Below are 16,888 nucleotides of genomic sequence, written 5' to 3' on the forward strand. Positions count from 1 at the left end.
CAGATTTGGCGTTGCTGTGGCTCTGGCGGAGGCCGGCGGCTACAGCTCCGATTAGACCCCTAGACCCCTAGCCTGGGAACTCCATATGCTGTGAGAGCAGCCCAATAAATGGTAAAAAGACAAAAAAAAGGAAAAAAAAAAAACCCAAAAAAACCAATAAACCCCAGCTCTTGGCTTTACTGATTTTTTCTATTGTTTTCTGAGTCTCTATTTTATTGATTTCCTCTGTCGTTTTTATGATTTCCTTCCTTCTGCTGACTTTAGGTTTTGTTCTTCTTTTTCTAATTGTCTTAGATGGTGGGCTAAGTTGTTGATTTGAGATTTTTTTTCTTTTCTGAGGAAGGTCTGTATCCCATGAACTTCCCTCTAAGCTCGGCTTTTGTGGCACCCCATAGATTTTGAATGGATGTGTTTGTATTATCATTTGTCTCGAAGTATTTTTTAATTTCCTTTTTGACTTCCTCACTGACCCATTAGTTTTTTAGCAGCATGTTGTTTAGTCTCTATGTAGTCAGTTTTTTTCTCATTTCTTTTCCTGCGGTTGATTTCTAGTTTCATTTCACTGTGGTCAGAAAACATACTTGAAATAATTTTTATACTCTTACAATCGTTGAGGTTGATTTTGTGCCCCAGTATGTGGTCAATCCTTGAGGATGTTCCATGTGCACTTGAAAAGAATGTATACTCTGATTTTTTTGGATGTAATGCCTGAAAATATCAATTAAGTCTAAATTTTCCATTGTGTCCTTTAGGATCTCTGTTGCCTTACAGATTTTCTATCTAGAAGATCTGCTCATTGATGTGAGTGAGGCCTTAAAGTCTCCTACTATTTTATTGTATTCCCATCAATTTCTCCTTTTATGTCTGTTGGTATTTGTTGTATGTATCTGGGTGCTCCTATATTAGGGGCATATATATTGAAGATTGTAATATCAAATCTGGTTCAAATCTGGGTCTTGACTGCATACCTGACACTTTCTTCCTCAAATATGTTTCTTTTCTAGAGCTGCCAAGTCACCTCCTGTAAGATACACTGTACTCTGTGGAGTCTATTCAGCATTTAGTGACTGTTGAACATGGCTTAAGCAAAGCAGCATGTATCTCATTTGTTAAGAACAAATGACCATACTCTGTTCAGCATGTACAAAGGTGTTGTTTATTCAGCTGGGAAGCTGAGAAGAGGCTTCCTTTTGGAATGAGAGCAAAAACAGGTTCATGAACAAGGCACTTTCACACACACACACACACACACACACACACACAGTGAGAGAGAAAAAGGAACATATTACGGTTATATAAACATCAACATATTTTAATTTTCAGATCTCCCTACCTCCTCCTACCTCCCCCTTAAAAAAAAAAAGAAACAGATTTTGTAACATTTTAAAAACCAGTTTCATAGACCAAGTATATAGGAACAGTTGCTGATACAGTCAGTTACACTAACATTACATAGTTCACTTCAGTAATTTTCCACTAACAAACTTTTCTTCTACATACTGCAATTCCTTTTTTTCCTTAAGACCACGAAGGCTCAGCAGAAATTACTTATTAGGTTATAAACATTCTCCTCTCTTCTTAAAATTGTTACACATTTATAGAATCTATGATTCCATTAGTGCTCAAATTATTTTTATGCCATGGAGTACACAGCACTTAATCATGGAGAACAGGAAATAGCAAAACTAAAATAAGGAAGAGGATGTATGATATATAACAGTGTATTTTCTGATTCCCTTTAGAAGCCCACTCAACCAGGTTCACAAACAGGTTTCACCCTTTATTGTAGGTGTGTGAAAAGACTTACTGGTATCATGCATTTTCTATGTGCTGATTTCTATGTTTTGATACATCTAAATAAACATTGCAAGACTCATTTACAAGGGTACATGTTTTCTGTTCAGCAAGAGAAAAACCTAAAGCTAGATGTAAAAAAAAAAAAATGATATTAAAAACTCTAACTTCAGGTTGTGTTAGGCTGAGGTTTTCTGCAGTGGGGTTCTTTAAAGTTACAAGAGTTCCTGAAAAGTCTGCAGTGGATGTGGAAAGTACATGAAGTGCTGCTCCAGAAAGTATTATACGGATGAACTACTGTAACGCATTAGCATAAATGCTCTCTTAATTCTTTCCCATTGGTCTTTTGGAATGTGTTTTATGTACTCTTGACTAAAGTCTGGATGCCAAGATGCAGGAAATATATTCCCTACAGAACAAATGTTTGTTTAATACTCAGGTATGCTCTCATAAGCCATTTTACCTAGACACAGCCTGGTGGGAGCTTATAAAATGTTTATGCTGCAATTGCAGGTACTGTAATAGGTCTGGAGCAGTGTAGGCTACTACTACACTATTGCACTCTCCATGCAAAACTCTCCACCCTAAAGGGTGCCGTATGTAGGCCTATCGCTGTAAAAGCCAGGAGAGACATCCATATTCCATACTGTCTTTTGTCTAGTTATTCAGTTTAATTAAGCTACCTCCCTAGAAATGAGTATTAGAGAAAAGTATGCTCCGAAAGGAGTTATTGGGAGTAGTTAACCTATTACTCTCCTCAATGGCTATTCTGCAGGTTGGGTAACAAATAGAGGCGTGGCCTCCTTTTCCTTCCCATTCATAATTAGGTGTTTAGTTAAGTCCATTCCATTAGACCGGAAGAATAAACTGGGGGGAGAACGGAGTGTAGAGAATAGTCAACATATGTTTTGTAATATGGTCTCTTTTGATTAATTCTCTACTGAAGTTCTCGTTTTATCCACAGGGTCTTTCCAAGGGAATGCTCACAGTGCTCGCCTTCTGTGGCTGAGTCATGGGGCTCCTAGGTACATAGCTAATGCTCATAGTACTTCAGTTTGTCGGGACAAGGCGTAGCTTGGTTGAGAAGACATTTGTTTCTCAACTGGCAACCCAAGAGATATGAGGAGGAATGATGTATCTTTATTTTTTTTTTATTTTTTTATTTTTTTTGTCTTTTTGTTGTTGTTGTTGTTGTTGTTGCTATTTCTTGGGCCACTCCCGCGGCATATGGAGGTTCCCAGGCTAGGGGTTGAATCGGAGCTGTAGCCACCGGCCTAAGCCAGAGCCACAGCAACGCGGGATCCGAGCCGCGTCTGCAACCTACACCACAGCTCAGGGCAACGCCGGATCGTTAACCCACTGAGCAAGGGCAAGGACCGAACCCGCAACCTCATGGTTCCTAGTCGGATTCGTTAACCACTGCGCCACGACGGGAACTCCGGAATGATGTATCTTTATAGGGATGCAGTTAGGAGTTTATTAACTGCTTTTTGGAAGTCAGTGTAGGAGTAGGTAGTGTTGATGTGTTTGGTGCGGGTTGTTTCCTTAACTGTTTTAGTTAACCAGCCACAGCAACAACCAGAAACACACGAATTAGGAATTTGTCTTAGGTATTCAGGTATGAGAGTGGCTCTACTCAAAGTTTGGCTTAACTGCTTGGTGGCAAGTTGAAGTGCTCCATTTAAAGTGGCATGATCTCTAGAAAGCCAGCTGGGATTCATAAGGGGCTTCTGAAAAGGTGGGACGCCCCAAGAAGCCAGAGGAGGCCATTCGGAAATTGGTTCCAGTTTGGGTACACAATGGGAACAATGGGAGAGTCTTAGACCTATCCCTCGAAGTATATGGACTGGTGTGCTAGCATCCAAGAGTTTAGCATGTTATAACCAGGAATTACGATTTAAAGGTTTCCAAGTTGTAGAATATTTTAAAAGGCACTTAACCTGCCAGGCAAGACTCTCCAGAGGTGTTAGGCAGGACACCACAGGGTCCTCTTCTTCAGAGGAATCCCTCTCTTCTCCAGAACTCTCATTTAGGTAGTTAGCGTTTTCTTCTTCCTCACTTTCTGATTCTGATAATGGGTCAGGAGAGGGATTTCTAGGACCCATTAGAAGAGAACAACAGTATAGAAAAAAGGAACCAGAAGAAGGAAACAATCTAGGCCAGCAAAACACTAACATTGGCCAATAGAAGCAAAAGATGAAAAATCCCTTCAGTAAGATTCATTTGTCTGTTTCTCAGTCCATTACACACACACAATATGCCTCTGGCTTGCACTAGTGTGCAGTTCTTCAAGATTATGTTGTATATTCTTCATTTACAAAGAAGACAGCTCAGTTCTCAGGACCAGTTCAGTGTGTAAGAGTTAGTTACTCACCAGTGGTACAGGTCAGTCTCTCCTTCAAATCCTGGCTACCCAAGAAGAGAAAGGGCTCTCCTCTAGGCAAGCTGATTTCTTGGCAGGGTCTCAATTGGTTGTGATATTAAGAAGAGACACTTTGTGTACTCTTTTGTTGGCAGGGATATTATATTTATTTGGTAACAAAAAGAAATTCAGTGGTCACCTCCTTTGTCTGCTGGTGCAGCAACTTTTATGCAGGGGGATGGTGAGATGAGTTGCCAAGGATCTGTCTGGAGTACATGGATCTGATGTTTTCCATTGATGGTGCAAGTGCCCTTGGAAACTGGTGACTTAGTTGTTGGATTATCTGGAAAAGTAGCCTTAACCTGTGAATGAGAAGACTAGAAACATGATATTAAAGTCTGAATGCACTGGGTAACGTTATTATCCATCTAACTTCATAGAGTATCTAAGCACATTAATGCTGAGCAAGAAGCCTTATTGGTTTTCCTGTTTCTAGCGCACAGTCTTAGGCAGAATTTCATACTGGGAATGGCTCCTGACATGACAAAATTGAGGAGAGCCTGAGGCCACACTAATACTTAACTGGCACATATTTGGGCCAGTTTGTTTATTCTGCACTTCTAGCCTAGAAAATTTGTTCTGCAGCAAAAGCAGATCTCTTATGCTCCCAACTCCAAACAGTGAGCTACGAAAGGTATCTTTATGTCTTTAGAGGTGCCTGTTGAGATTTTAGTTTTAGGGAAACTGTCCCAGTTCTAGAGCTGCTAGATGTTAGACCTCTTGCTGGGACTCCAGAGATTGTGGTCCGATGACCATACTTTATAGATATGAGAGAAGATGGAAGTATAAACCTTAAATAGCAGGAATTACAATGAATGTAAACAGCTTAAATTCACAATTAAAAAGCAGACACTTAGAATGTATTAACACAACAAAAAAAGATTCAACAATATGCTAACAAAAGACAATTTAAAGCAAAAGGACACGGTTAAAAATAAAAAGATGTAAAAAGATATATCAGATAACTGCGGACCAGCATAAAGCTGGAATAGTAATCTTTACATCTTAAGATTTCAGGCCAAAAAATATAAGGGATGAAAATGGATGATAATACTGGCAAAAGGAAAAGAATAAAAGTGAAACACTCATCATAAACATCTATGAACCTAAAAGCACATCCTCAACATTTTTCAAATAACAACTAATAGAACTGAGGGGGGACTACAAGCAGGGATATAAGCATCCTGAAAAAGTTAAAATATTAATATACTTTAGGTATTATATTATTTAAGTATACAAAACTCTATACCAAACAGAATATACTTGAGTACACACATATACACACAAATACTTTATGCATTAGGGTGTATGTATAACTAGATTCCAAAGGGTCAATTTTATTTAGATTAAATTCTCTGAGCAAAATGCAAAAAAAGTAGATATTAAAGGTTAGTTAAAAGTAATCCTACGATAGGAAACTAAATGACTCATGGATTAATAAAATGGAAATCATGAAAGACATTAAATATAAAACTGAATAATAATATAACCCTACAAGGCAAAATTTGTGGGGCATGGCCAAACCAGTTTCTAGAAGAAATTTATAGCTTTGAATACACTGATGTGGAAACAAAGAAGTTTAAATACCTACAAGTTAAGCATTTAATTCAGATAATGGAAAAGAGCATCAGCAAAATAAGCAGAAAGGAAATAATAAAGGCAGAAATTAAATAGCATAAAATAGAGTGATAGAGACAAAACTGAAAGACAGTTTTCCAAAAATATGAATAAGTAGAACAAAACTGGTGAGACTTATCAAGAAAGAGATTTGGAGTTCCCGTCATGGCACAGAGGAAATGAATCTGACCAGGAACCATGAGGTTTCGGGTTCAATCCCTGGCCTTGCTCAGTGGGTTACGGATCCAGTGTTGCTGTGAGCTGTGGTGTACATTGCAGACTGGCTCAGATCTGTGGCTGTGGTGTAGGCCAGCAGCTACCGCACCGATTAGACCCTTAGCCTGGGAACTTCCATTTGCCGTGGGTGCGGCCCTAAAAAGACAAAAAAAAAAAAAAAAAAAAAAAAAAAAAAGAAAGAAAGGGATTTAAGGAAAGGGATTCCCATTGTGGCTCAGGGGTTTATGAACCGGACAAGTATCCATGAGGACATGGGTTCAATCCCTGGCTACACTCAGTGGGTTAAGGATTTGGTGTTGCCTTGAGCTGTAGGTGTAGGTCACAGACGCAGCTCTGATCCTGCCTTGCTGTGGCTGTGGTGTAGAGTAGCAGCTAAAGCTTCAATTCGACCTCCTAGCCTGAGAACTTTCATATGTCGCAGGTGCGACCTTAAAAAGCAAAAGAAAAAAAAAAAGAAAAAGATTTTAAAATAGCCCAACTGATTAAAAATAAAAACATACTAAAATGTCAAAACCCAGATAAAATGGCTAAATTCTAGAAGAATATGAAATAATAAAATTCATGTAGGAATAGATAACTTGAATAAAACAGACCAGTATTAAAGAATCTGGAAAGGTGACAACCACCAATTAAAAATACCAGGGGCAAATGGTTTTAAAAGTGAGTTCCACTAATCTCCTAAGGAAATTAATACCTATTTTCCATAACTTGCTCCAGAAAAAAGAAAAAAGCATACACCTGGCTAGTTCCTTTTATGAGGATAATAAAATATTAACTCCAAATCTAGAGACAAAACAAGTAAGAAAGGTACAGGCTTAGTTTTCACTTGCAAAAACTTCAAATATTACCTCACTCAATGTATCAAAGAAAACAAGTGTATCAAAGTGTATCAAAGAAAACAAGAAAGTTATGATCATGTAGAGCTTATCACTGGAAAGCAAGAATATCTCAACTGCATAAAATTTATAAACATGTCACTACTGTAATAAAATTTTCAATTTTATTAACTGTGGATATTTAGATCTTGATCAACACTTATTTATGCTTTAAAAAATAAAGCACTCCTACCAAACTAGGAAGAGAAAGTTATTACTTTCTCAACATGGTAAAAAATTATCTACCAAAACTTTCAGCAAGTATTATCCTAAATGAGAGACTTTATATATATTCCCTTTAAAAATTAAATGATGATTGTGATGACTGATGTTGTGTAACAGTGTAACAAAGCCCTAATCAATGTTATTTACACAGAAGAGGTGTGAGAACTGGAAGAAAAGAGAAAAACTATTAATTTACAAATGATATGGTCATCTAATAGTTTTTAAAAACTTAATATAGAAAGAGCTAATAAAAGAGTTTAACAAAGTTCCTGGATCTGAGATTAACCAATGAATAGTCATTAATTTATTTATATAGTACTTACTATTTGTCAGGTACTATTCTAGGAATTGCACAAATGTTAACACATTTAAAATTCTCCTAACCATCCTATAAGATAAGTACTGTTATTATCCATACTTTATATAATGTATAAGCTACCTGTCTAAGGTCATATTATCTACTATATGATAGAATCAGGATTTGGCCCTAGGCATTCTTAACTTCTATACCAGCAATGTTAATCATAAAATGTTACATACATCATTTTCACAATAGGGAAGAAAAAAAACACACACACACACCAAACCTTTAAAGGATTTAAGAACTAATCAATAATATGTAAGACGTCTATGATGAAGACTGCAGCATTCTAATCACATGATTTAAAACAAACAGACATTCCATGCTCTTGGATAGAACAAATGAATATTACAAAGATAACTTTTTCAAAATTAATTTATACAATCCCAGCATCTTAAGAATAAAATTCTACATATAGCTAAACCAACTATTTAAGCAGAAAAGTAAAGGTTCTTGGCCTACAAGATATTAACACATATTATAGAAGCCACAGAAATTAAAACAAGGTGGAGTCAGGGTAAAAAAAAATAGTCTGATGGAACAAAGCTTGGAAATGGAGCCACATAAAATTTTGGGATGTAGTAAACAGTAAAGTTAGCACTCACATCAAGAGGGAGTGAATGCCTTTGGTACATAACATTGGTAAGACTGTCTCATTATATGAAGAAAAATAAAGCTGCATACCTATATAATGCCATATACAAAGGAAGACTCACGATTGATTAAAGGCCTAACTGAGAACTGTAAAACTCTGTATAGTTAATAGAATATAATGCAGGAGGGTATCTTTGTGACTTAGATCCAGAGAAGAACTTCTTAAATAAAAAAACATAAAGCCCAAGACCAAAATATGATGAATTCAATCACATCAAAAATAAAGTTAACTATAAATCAACAGCAACAACAACAAAAGGCAGCAATTTCAATAAAGAAAGGGGGCGAAGGACAAAAATATCCACTTTAGAGAAGAGAAAATCCACAGGCTATAACTGTATGACAAGATATAGCACATTATTCTATCATTTTGGTAAAAATTAGAAAGCTGGACAATGCCACGTGTTAGCGAGGGGACTAAAGGATCTCCTTCAGGAACCAGCACTGCTGGTGGGATTATAGATTTGGGGAGCCTTTCCAAAGAGCAATGGGGCACAACTTAGCCAAAATAACTTATTTGTCCATTTCATGATCCAGCAATTCTACTCCTGGGTATATATAGCAGAGAAATTCTCTGTAAGACCAACAGGTACTCTAAAGCTTCCTCTTTGATGGTAAAGAATTAGAAGCATTCTCGGTTTCCATCGCTGGAGGAGTGGATAGGGAACTTGTGGTTAAAGCACATTGTAAGTATACAGAGCATCAAGGATGGATTAAAGGCACCGGTCTAAATGATGAAACAAAGTCCAAATAGCAACACCCCAATTATGCCATTCTGTAAGGATGATTTCCAAAATGAAAGCCGGTAAAACATTTCTAGTTTCAAATACACGAGGTCATAGGGTATGGTATTGTGTCAGTCATATTCCTCAAAAGAATATTTCTCTGGCTTCTTATTCTTCTATCTAATTCTGCTGTCAGCAGTACCTGGCATATATTAGCAGCTTTAAGCAAATTTTTTGAAAAAATTAATGAGAGAATGATGAAAGCCTGCTGTAATTACCTATTCAAGGATGTCTTGCTTTTATTCTAGGGATACAGAAATTTCCAGGTTATATTCAGGTGATTTGGCAATATGTTGTACAAAGGCAAATGAAACAACTTTTTCTTAAAAAAAAGATCAACAAGGATAATGTTACTAAAGCAAGATAAAGGGAGCTGCTCATAATTGCATCTTTAAGAACATGAAATGCAAACACTTTCAAAAGTTTATATTACATAGTTCAATCTGAAAAGAGGAAATTTAAAATGTACCATAGGCATTTCACTGAGACAAGAGTTGTTAGCTTGTTTCTGTCCTCGTATTTTTTACTATTTTCCTTTCAACCAGATTCTATTTCCAAGATTATTATAGGCTGCACTTCAGTTATTGTGTTACTCATAGCATTCTCTAAAAGGCTCACTCTACTTTTTTTTTTTAGTAGAAATGACAGTTTCTTTGAAAGCATACGTAAATTCTAGAGTGAACCCATCACTGCTGCTGCTTTACATTCCATGTGCATAATGTCCTCATATCAACAGTGAATTTACCATTTACTCTATATAGTCCCAAGTATAATTCACCTTGAATGATTTTTCTGTAACTTCAGAAATATCCTTGCCATATACATTTTTTAGTTTGCTTAGTTTAGTTGCTACCATTTGTTCTTTTTCCCCATAGCATTAAAAGAAAGTAAGTCAAGACACAGGTAATCCAAAGGCAGTGTGTAAGTTTAAGTTTAATATAGCATCTTTTTTTTTTTTTACCAGTTTTATTGAGGTATGACTGACAAATTGCATATATTTAACATGTACAATGTAATATTTTGATATATGTATTCAGCGTGAAATGATTACCACAATGAGGCTAAGTAACGTATCCATCACTTCACACTTTATTTTGCATGTGATAACACTAGAGATCTACTCTCAACAAATTTTAAGTATACGTAATTATAAACTATAGCCACCATGATGCACATCTAGTCTCCAGAAAGTCTGTGCGCTTTGATAAACATCTCCCTTTTCCTCCACCCCCCAGCCACTGTTAACTCCCATTCTACTATTACTATGAATTCACCTTTTAAGATTCCACATAGAAGTGGGATCATACAGTATTTGTCTTTGTGTTCGTTTTCCTTAGCAGAATGGCCTCCTGGTTGACCCGCGTTGTTGCAAATTGCAGGATTTCCTTATTTATTTATTTTTTTTTTTGTCTTTTTGTCTTTGTTGTTGTTGTTGTTGCTATTTCTTGGGCCGCTCCCACGGCATATGGAGGTTCCCAGGCTAGGGGTCGAATCGGAGCTGTAGCCACCGGCCTACGCCAGAGCCACAGCAACGCAGGATCTGAGCCGCGTCTGCGACCTACACCACAGCTCACGGCAACGCCGGATCGTTAACCCACTGAGCAAGGCCAGGGATCGAACCCGCAACCTCATGGTTCCTAGTCGGATTCGTTAACCACTGCGCCACGACGGGAACTCCTCCTTATTTTTTAAGAGTTAATTGTGTGTGTATATAAATATCACATCTTCGTTATCCATTCATTCATTGATGGGTGCTTAGATTATTTCCATCCTTTGACGACTCTGAATAATGCTGCAACAAATATGAGCAGATACATTTTTGAGATGGTGACTTTATTTCCTTTGAATATATACTTAGAAGTGAGATTTATATGACAGTTCTATTTTTACTTTTTTGAAGAACCGCCTATTGTTTCCCGGCAATATGTTTAAAGATCTCTTTCCTCTACATCCTCACCAACACTTGCTGTCTTCTGACTTTTTGTGAAGTCATCCTGATAGGTGTGAAGCAATGCCTTATTATGGTTTGATTTGCATTTCCCTGATGTCTGGTAATGTTGAACACCTTTTCATATACCTCTTGGCCATTCATATGTGTTCTTTGGAAGAACGTCTACTCAGATCCTTTGCTCTCTCTCTCTCTTAAGGGCCACACCTGCGGCATAGGGAAGTTCCTGGGCTAGAGGTCGAACTGAAGCTGCACCTGCCGGCCTATGCCATAGCCACAGCAACACCGGATCCGAGCTACATCTGTGACCCACACTGCAGACTGTGGCGATGATGGATCCTTAACTACTGAGTGAGGCCAGGGATCCAACCCACATCCTCATAGAAACTAGTTGGGTTCTTAACCCACTGAGCCACTCCCTTTGCTCATTTTTTATTCTTTTTTTTTTTTTTTGCTACTGAATTGAGTCCTTATATACTTTCTGATATTAAGCCCGTATGGGATATACGGTTTGCAAATATTTTCTCCCACTCCAAAGGCTGCCATTTTTGTAATCTAGTATCTTTTTTTTTTTTTTTACTTCTCAAGATATAGTGCTGGGACAAACACGTTATTAATCTCTCCACCTCCAAAGCTAATCAAACATAGTTAGGCTGACCTCTGGTGGCCAGATATCTCATCCTTCAGTATCTGACGAAATGGTATGAAGGTACGTCTCATTTGTGGGGTGACAGCCAAATAAAATATGGTAAAGAAAATACTCCTGTTAGAAACTTCATCGTTAACCTGTTGGGAGACCATTGAAACTGCTGAACAATGCAGTCAACAAATTTGGCGCACGTGCAAAAGCACAACCATGAAGAGACAGTTTTATCATTACCTGCACCTGATTTTGCTCATTAACCTACGTCACCTTCCCTATAAAAGTCATGAGGGCTAAAGCCTACGTGCCTTTGTTCTGCGGAACAGAGTGCCTCCTGGTCCTCTACTTTTCTAAATGTGAGTCTTCTGTGCTTTGTCATGCCACGCCGTCCCTTTTCCAGGATCTCCTGTTGCCCTGCAGCGTTGTACCCGGCAGAGTGGCACCCAACATAGGGCTGGAAAAGAAGGTCTGCCACGAGTAGAGAAAAGAAAAATTAAAGTCTGCCAGCAGCGAAGAAATAAAGGAAGGTCTGCCCAGAGCAGGAAAAGGTGAAACTACAGACGGTGGAAACGGTAGCCTGGCACTCGATGGAGTCGCGACTGTGAGTGGCAAGTAGAAACTTTAAACCAGATAACAATGGGGAAGAATCAAGAAGCTAAACATTATATTCAGTTACTTAAATGTATGATAAGACAAGCAGGGGCCTGGGTAACAGAGTCTAAGAGGAATTTGTTATAAGCCGTGATCAAATATAACCCTTGGTTTCCAGGCAAGGGTACTGTGGACCCGGAAGTAGAGAATTTAAAGTGCACCCATCAGTCTGGGGCCTCTCTTTCCATTTCTGTTTTTTCCACATGGGGACTAGTAAGACACGTTTTAGAACGCTTGTGAGAGCACAAATTTGAATCCAATCTCTTGTAATTGTCAGGTTTTACACAAATGTACCTTATTCATGGCTAAAACTTCAGAATGAGAAACATCAGGTCTGTTTGGCTTGTTTGTGTTGTGCATGTAAAGAATTGCCAAAATTCATAAAAGAGCTCTACTTAATTGGCTTAAAGGAAATTAAGCACTTAGGTAAATTCTCAAAAAACAAAGTAAATGTTCACGTGAACTGCAAAAAATTCGGTATTTATTATTAGATGTTAATATTAAAGTTCTAATAGAGACATGTCTTTTAAGTCAACATTAAGTATAATACCTTATTGTACCTAGGTTTAATGGAGGAATGTAACCACATTTTATTATAAGAAAATCTGTCTTACAGCTTGTTATTTTGAATGGAAAGATAGGGGACAGAATAATATGGATACAAAAAGTGATAGAAGGTTTGTAGGAAGTGGACAATAAGAATTTTGTGCATGATTTGGGCTAAGGTTAAAATTTCAGTAAACCAATTTTAAAAGTAAACAAGTGCAAAACTGAAATTTGGATTCGGTCTCTATTAAAAGAAGGTTTTCTTGAGTCAGGGCTATGGGAAATCTAAGATGGCTGCTTGGTTCTTCCCAGCTCCCTGGCAATCCCAATAATGAAAAAGAAATGGTTAGAAAACGTGTTTTTCATGTGGAAGAATTTCTACAGCCCTAATTGGGCTATACTTGGTAAAAATGAGGGTAAAGAATGCTTTGATTCATACTCTAGTTTTGTGTATTGAGATTAGTGTTTGCTGTCTAAAATTCACCTCCCAAATAGTTCTTTGCTGCTATGTTACATACTATAAACTTTAACTGAATTATTAGGAAGAATAATCTAAGCTTATTTCAGAATTTGACTGCTGTAATCTGTCTCTGGGCGAATATCAGATGTCCCTTGATAACCAGGAAAATATATATACATTCTGGAAAAGGATCATTTAAAGGGTTGTCTTCAACCTAAAATAGTATCAGGAATTAAGTGCCATATGCACAAAGAAAGTGAAGAAAATTGACTCTTATAAAATTTCTCATTTAAGAAGGAACGCTACCTTAGACTGGTCTATACGTTGGACCAGTCTATAGAGAAAATTACTGACTTAAAAGCTCACCCTAAATAAAGAGCTCTAATAAGAAAAACACCAATGCTTGGACAAAAAAGACATCAGAAGTAGATCACTGTCTTAAGATTGCCACACCTGATTCGTATGGTGGTTTTATATCTGATTTACCCTGATTTTCTTATTGATGTTACTAGGTGGGATCCCCCACACCTGGTAGTTAATAAACTATTCCGACCCAGGCCATAAGTGTTTTCTTCTAATATTACTCAAGCTTAATTAGCAACAAATGAGACTTCAGCCAAGGGATATAACTTTTGCCAGGCTCTTATAAGTTTAAATCTAAAGGTTTCTTTATGTTGGGAACAATTAAACCATCTAGGAATAACCAGCCTAAGAAACACCAGGAAATTAGGCTGAATGGACAGTATATAATTTCCTTTAAAGAAAAGAAACAACTAAGCCAGCTGAACAGGGTGAAAGCGCTTGTAAATTTGTTTATGACTTTACTAATACCGCTATCTATATTTTTATTGCTATATTTTTATAAACGTTTCACAAAATTGCTATTTTCTACATTGCCAAATGTGTAACTAACTGCCCTGTAGCGCTGGATGCGGCATTAAACAAAGCAACAAAGGTAGCAGGCACCCAAAGCATCAAGACAGAGCAATTAAAAGCCACAAAAATAGAACAAACTAATATTTGGAGGTATTTTAGTTCACCAGGTGACTTCAGGTGAAAAACAAATGTAATACTCGGTGGTTCCCAAAGAATAGTTCTATGCTATCTAACTCTGTGGCCATTAGCCCCATGTGTCTATTGAGCATCTGAAATGTGGCTACCCAGTATCAAAGATTTGGCAGGGAAAAAAAAAAGTAAAATTGAGTATATGTTGAAATGATATTTTGGATATACTTAAATTTCCTTTCCAGGTTTCTTTCACCAGGGTTGTCTACGCATTTTACATTTTAGTTACAGCGAGATAATAAAACATTAGTATATTCCATGCATTCTTCAACTTCTATGCTTTTCCTCTATGCTTTTCTTCTACCTGATGAACCTAAAATATCCACCCCTCTTGCCTTTTCAGAAACTAGGCATTTCGATGCTTTTTAAATTATGGGCAACCCAATTGCTACTGTTATTTTACCTAGCATGTGAAAACCTACAACACTTCAGGAACTAGGATTATGAAGCAAGAGAATGAATTATGGCATATTCTTATGAGAGAATACTAGAGCAACCTCCCTGTACCTGTTTTTTTAAAAAGGAGAAAGTTACCTTACAGGGATTGTTTCTACTGATTAAATGAGGTAAAGTGCTTAGGATAGTGTCTGGTATATAAGGTGATGAAATAAAATTTTACAGGGATTGTTTCTACTGATTAAATGAGGTAAAGTGCTTAGGATAGTGTCTGGTATATAAGGTGATGAAATAAAATTTTTCTGTGCCTGTTTCGGCCTGCTCCCTCGTCTTGTGTATTTGCCACTAATCAGAAGATGACGTTCTTTCTTAATTGTAAAGCGTCACAATGACCCATGATCCACTAATCACAAGGTACCTGTACATCTGGATTGTGTCAACTTGTCAATAATACCTCATACATAACAGTGCTTACACAGCAGTTCTCAGAGCTTCCTGAAAGTCTCACAGGTGATAATCCTCAGGTTGGCTTAAATAAAATTTTCCATTTCTTTCCCAGGTAAACTATGGATTAACTTTTCCTCAACAAAGGATCCATAAAGTGTTAGTGATATGACAGTATCAATATGAATAAACCTCAAATAACAGATTTTAAAAAATGGCAAGTTGCATATACACCTTAGCACATGAACACATACTTATTACGAGATTTATTCGTCTTTTAATACATAAAAACAGCAAATTCAGGAAATCCATTATTGCTGGGGAGGGAAAGTAATTCAATAGGAAAAGGGTATGCCGGCGGATTTGTCTTTTTTTTTTTTTTTTAAGCTGGCTGCGGGTACTGAGATATTGGTTTCTGCTGGATATAATTCCATTAAAAAACTAAAGGCTTAGTGCCTGCAGGAAGACACTCCAAAGGATTTTACCTTAACCGCTACTCTAAACCTTTTCTCCATTCTGTGGTCTCCTTTGTTGAAAACCTCCTTATGCACCTTAGAGCTTTCCAGGTCTACTCTATATACTCTATCTGAATTAACTGGTGCCTCTCTACGCAGTCGTTCCACAAGGCCGCCTCCGTTCGCAGACCCTCCAACCCACCGCTCGGGGCTTAAAAAGACAGTGGCCCACCTCCATCGGGAGACTTCGGAACGCCCTCAGCCGACCCAGGAATGAGCCCCTTCTCGGGAGAAGCCAGGCCGCTGCCCGGCACTCGAGCACGCCCTAGCTCTCCCTTCCTGACGGATCTCCGCACGAACCCTCCTCCCCTTCGGCGGGAGCAGGGATTCTTCCCCTCTGCAGACTCCCTCTTCTCACCCACGAAGGATCCTTTCTTCTTTCTCGCTTCAACCCTAGCCGTAAGACCCGTCTAGGCCTAGCGCCAAAAGCTCGATTCCAACAGTCTCATTGCCGCAGGGCTAGCCCTCCAGGTGGAAACCACTTCCGGGGGCGCCAACGCCCCCTTCTCTTAGGAACCCCGCTTCCCAATCAGAAAAAAGGGTTAAAAGACCCTAAGCGCATGCGCCCCAACGGCGGCTTGGAAGCCAGTGGATCCCGCTCTCGCCGCTCTACGCCATCTCGCGGTATTTCCTTCTCCCGCGGGAGTTATTTGAACGCTCTGGCGGTAACCACGCCCCCGGCTGTCCGCTGTTGAGACTGGAGGCTGAGGCGTCTTTGTGGAGACCTCCGCGGTGGTCAGTCGAACCGGCTGCGCCGAAACGCTGAACAGACTTCGTTCCTGCTGGGTCCCGGCGCCATGGGGGCGGAGAAGAGGCTGCTGCCGATTAAGGAGGCTTTCCAGCTGGCGCAGCAGCCGCACCAGAACCAGGCGAAGCTGGTGGTGGCGCTGAGCCGCACCTATGGCTCGGTAAGCGCGGCCCCGGGCCCTCCCTGCCCCTCCCCAGCCTTGTCTCTCCCAGGGGCTTCCCGCGACCCTCCCGACTACGCGCACCACGACTCCAACCTCCTTAACCTTTCCGACCCGGTTCGGATAGGTCTGGCCTTTTGCCTGAGGTCTCCCAGCCGCCTCCCTAGCGGCTTCCCGCGCGGACCGTTAATTGTCGGTTGGGGATGAATTTGGAGAAACATTTGTGCTCACTCGGGGGACCGGGCACCTAGTTGTAAGGTCGCGGAGTGGCCCTGAACTTGGCGGTTCAGCGGTGATTGCCCCTGGTCACCGACCTCGTCAAATTACTTTACCTCCCCCCAC

At 39.0% G+C, this 16,888-nt stretch overlaps 2 protein-coding genes and 1 pseudogene across 4 annotated transcripts in view; 1 reads left to right on the top strand and 2 right to left on the bottom strand.

Moving 5' to 3' along the window:
- Positions 1 to 1,133: 1,133 nt before the first annotated feature.
- DCAF16 (DDB1 and CUL4 associated factor 16) lies at positions 1,134 to 4,116 on the bottom strand. Its single transcript, XM_084971623.1, is given in 1 exon segment — positions 1,134 to 4,116. A coding segment is annotated over 1 exon segment (723 nt). The 5' UTR covers positions 3,972 to 4,116; the 3' UTR covers positions 1,134 to 3,248.
- LOC146400328 (uncharacterized) lies at positions 4,101 to 16,435 on the bottom strand (annotated as a pseudogene).
- Positions 16,318 to 16,888, top strand: part of NCAPG (non-SMC condensin I complex subunit G) — a 43,091-nt gene continuing 42,520 nt past the window's right edge. For all 3 annotated transcript variants that reach the window (XR_014812188.1, XR_014812187.1, XM_084971622.1), the window contains exon 1: positions 16,318 to 16,546. Coding sequence is in view for 1 of the 3 variants with exons in the window: in XM_084971622.1 (XP_084827748.1) it covers positions 16,436 to 16,546 (111 nt within the window). In the remaining 2 variants the exon portion in view is untranslated. The remainder of the gene's footprint in view (positions 16,547 to 16,888) is intronic.

The sequence above is a fragment of the Sus scrofa genome, chromosome 8 (genome assembly GCF_054392235.1).
Source record: "Sus scrofa isolate SSC_HxYL_T2T_F1_AM1 chromosome 8, Sscrofa_HxYL_maternal_Yorkshire_Landrace_v2.0, whole genome shotgun sequence".
Lineage (NCBI taxonomy): Eukaryota > Metazoa > Chordata > Mammalia > Artiodactyla > Suidae > Sus > Sus scrofa.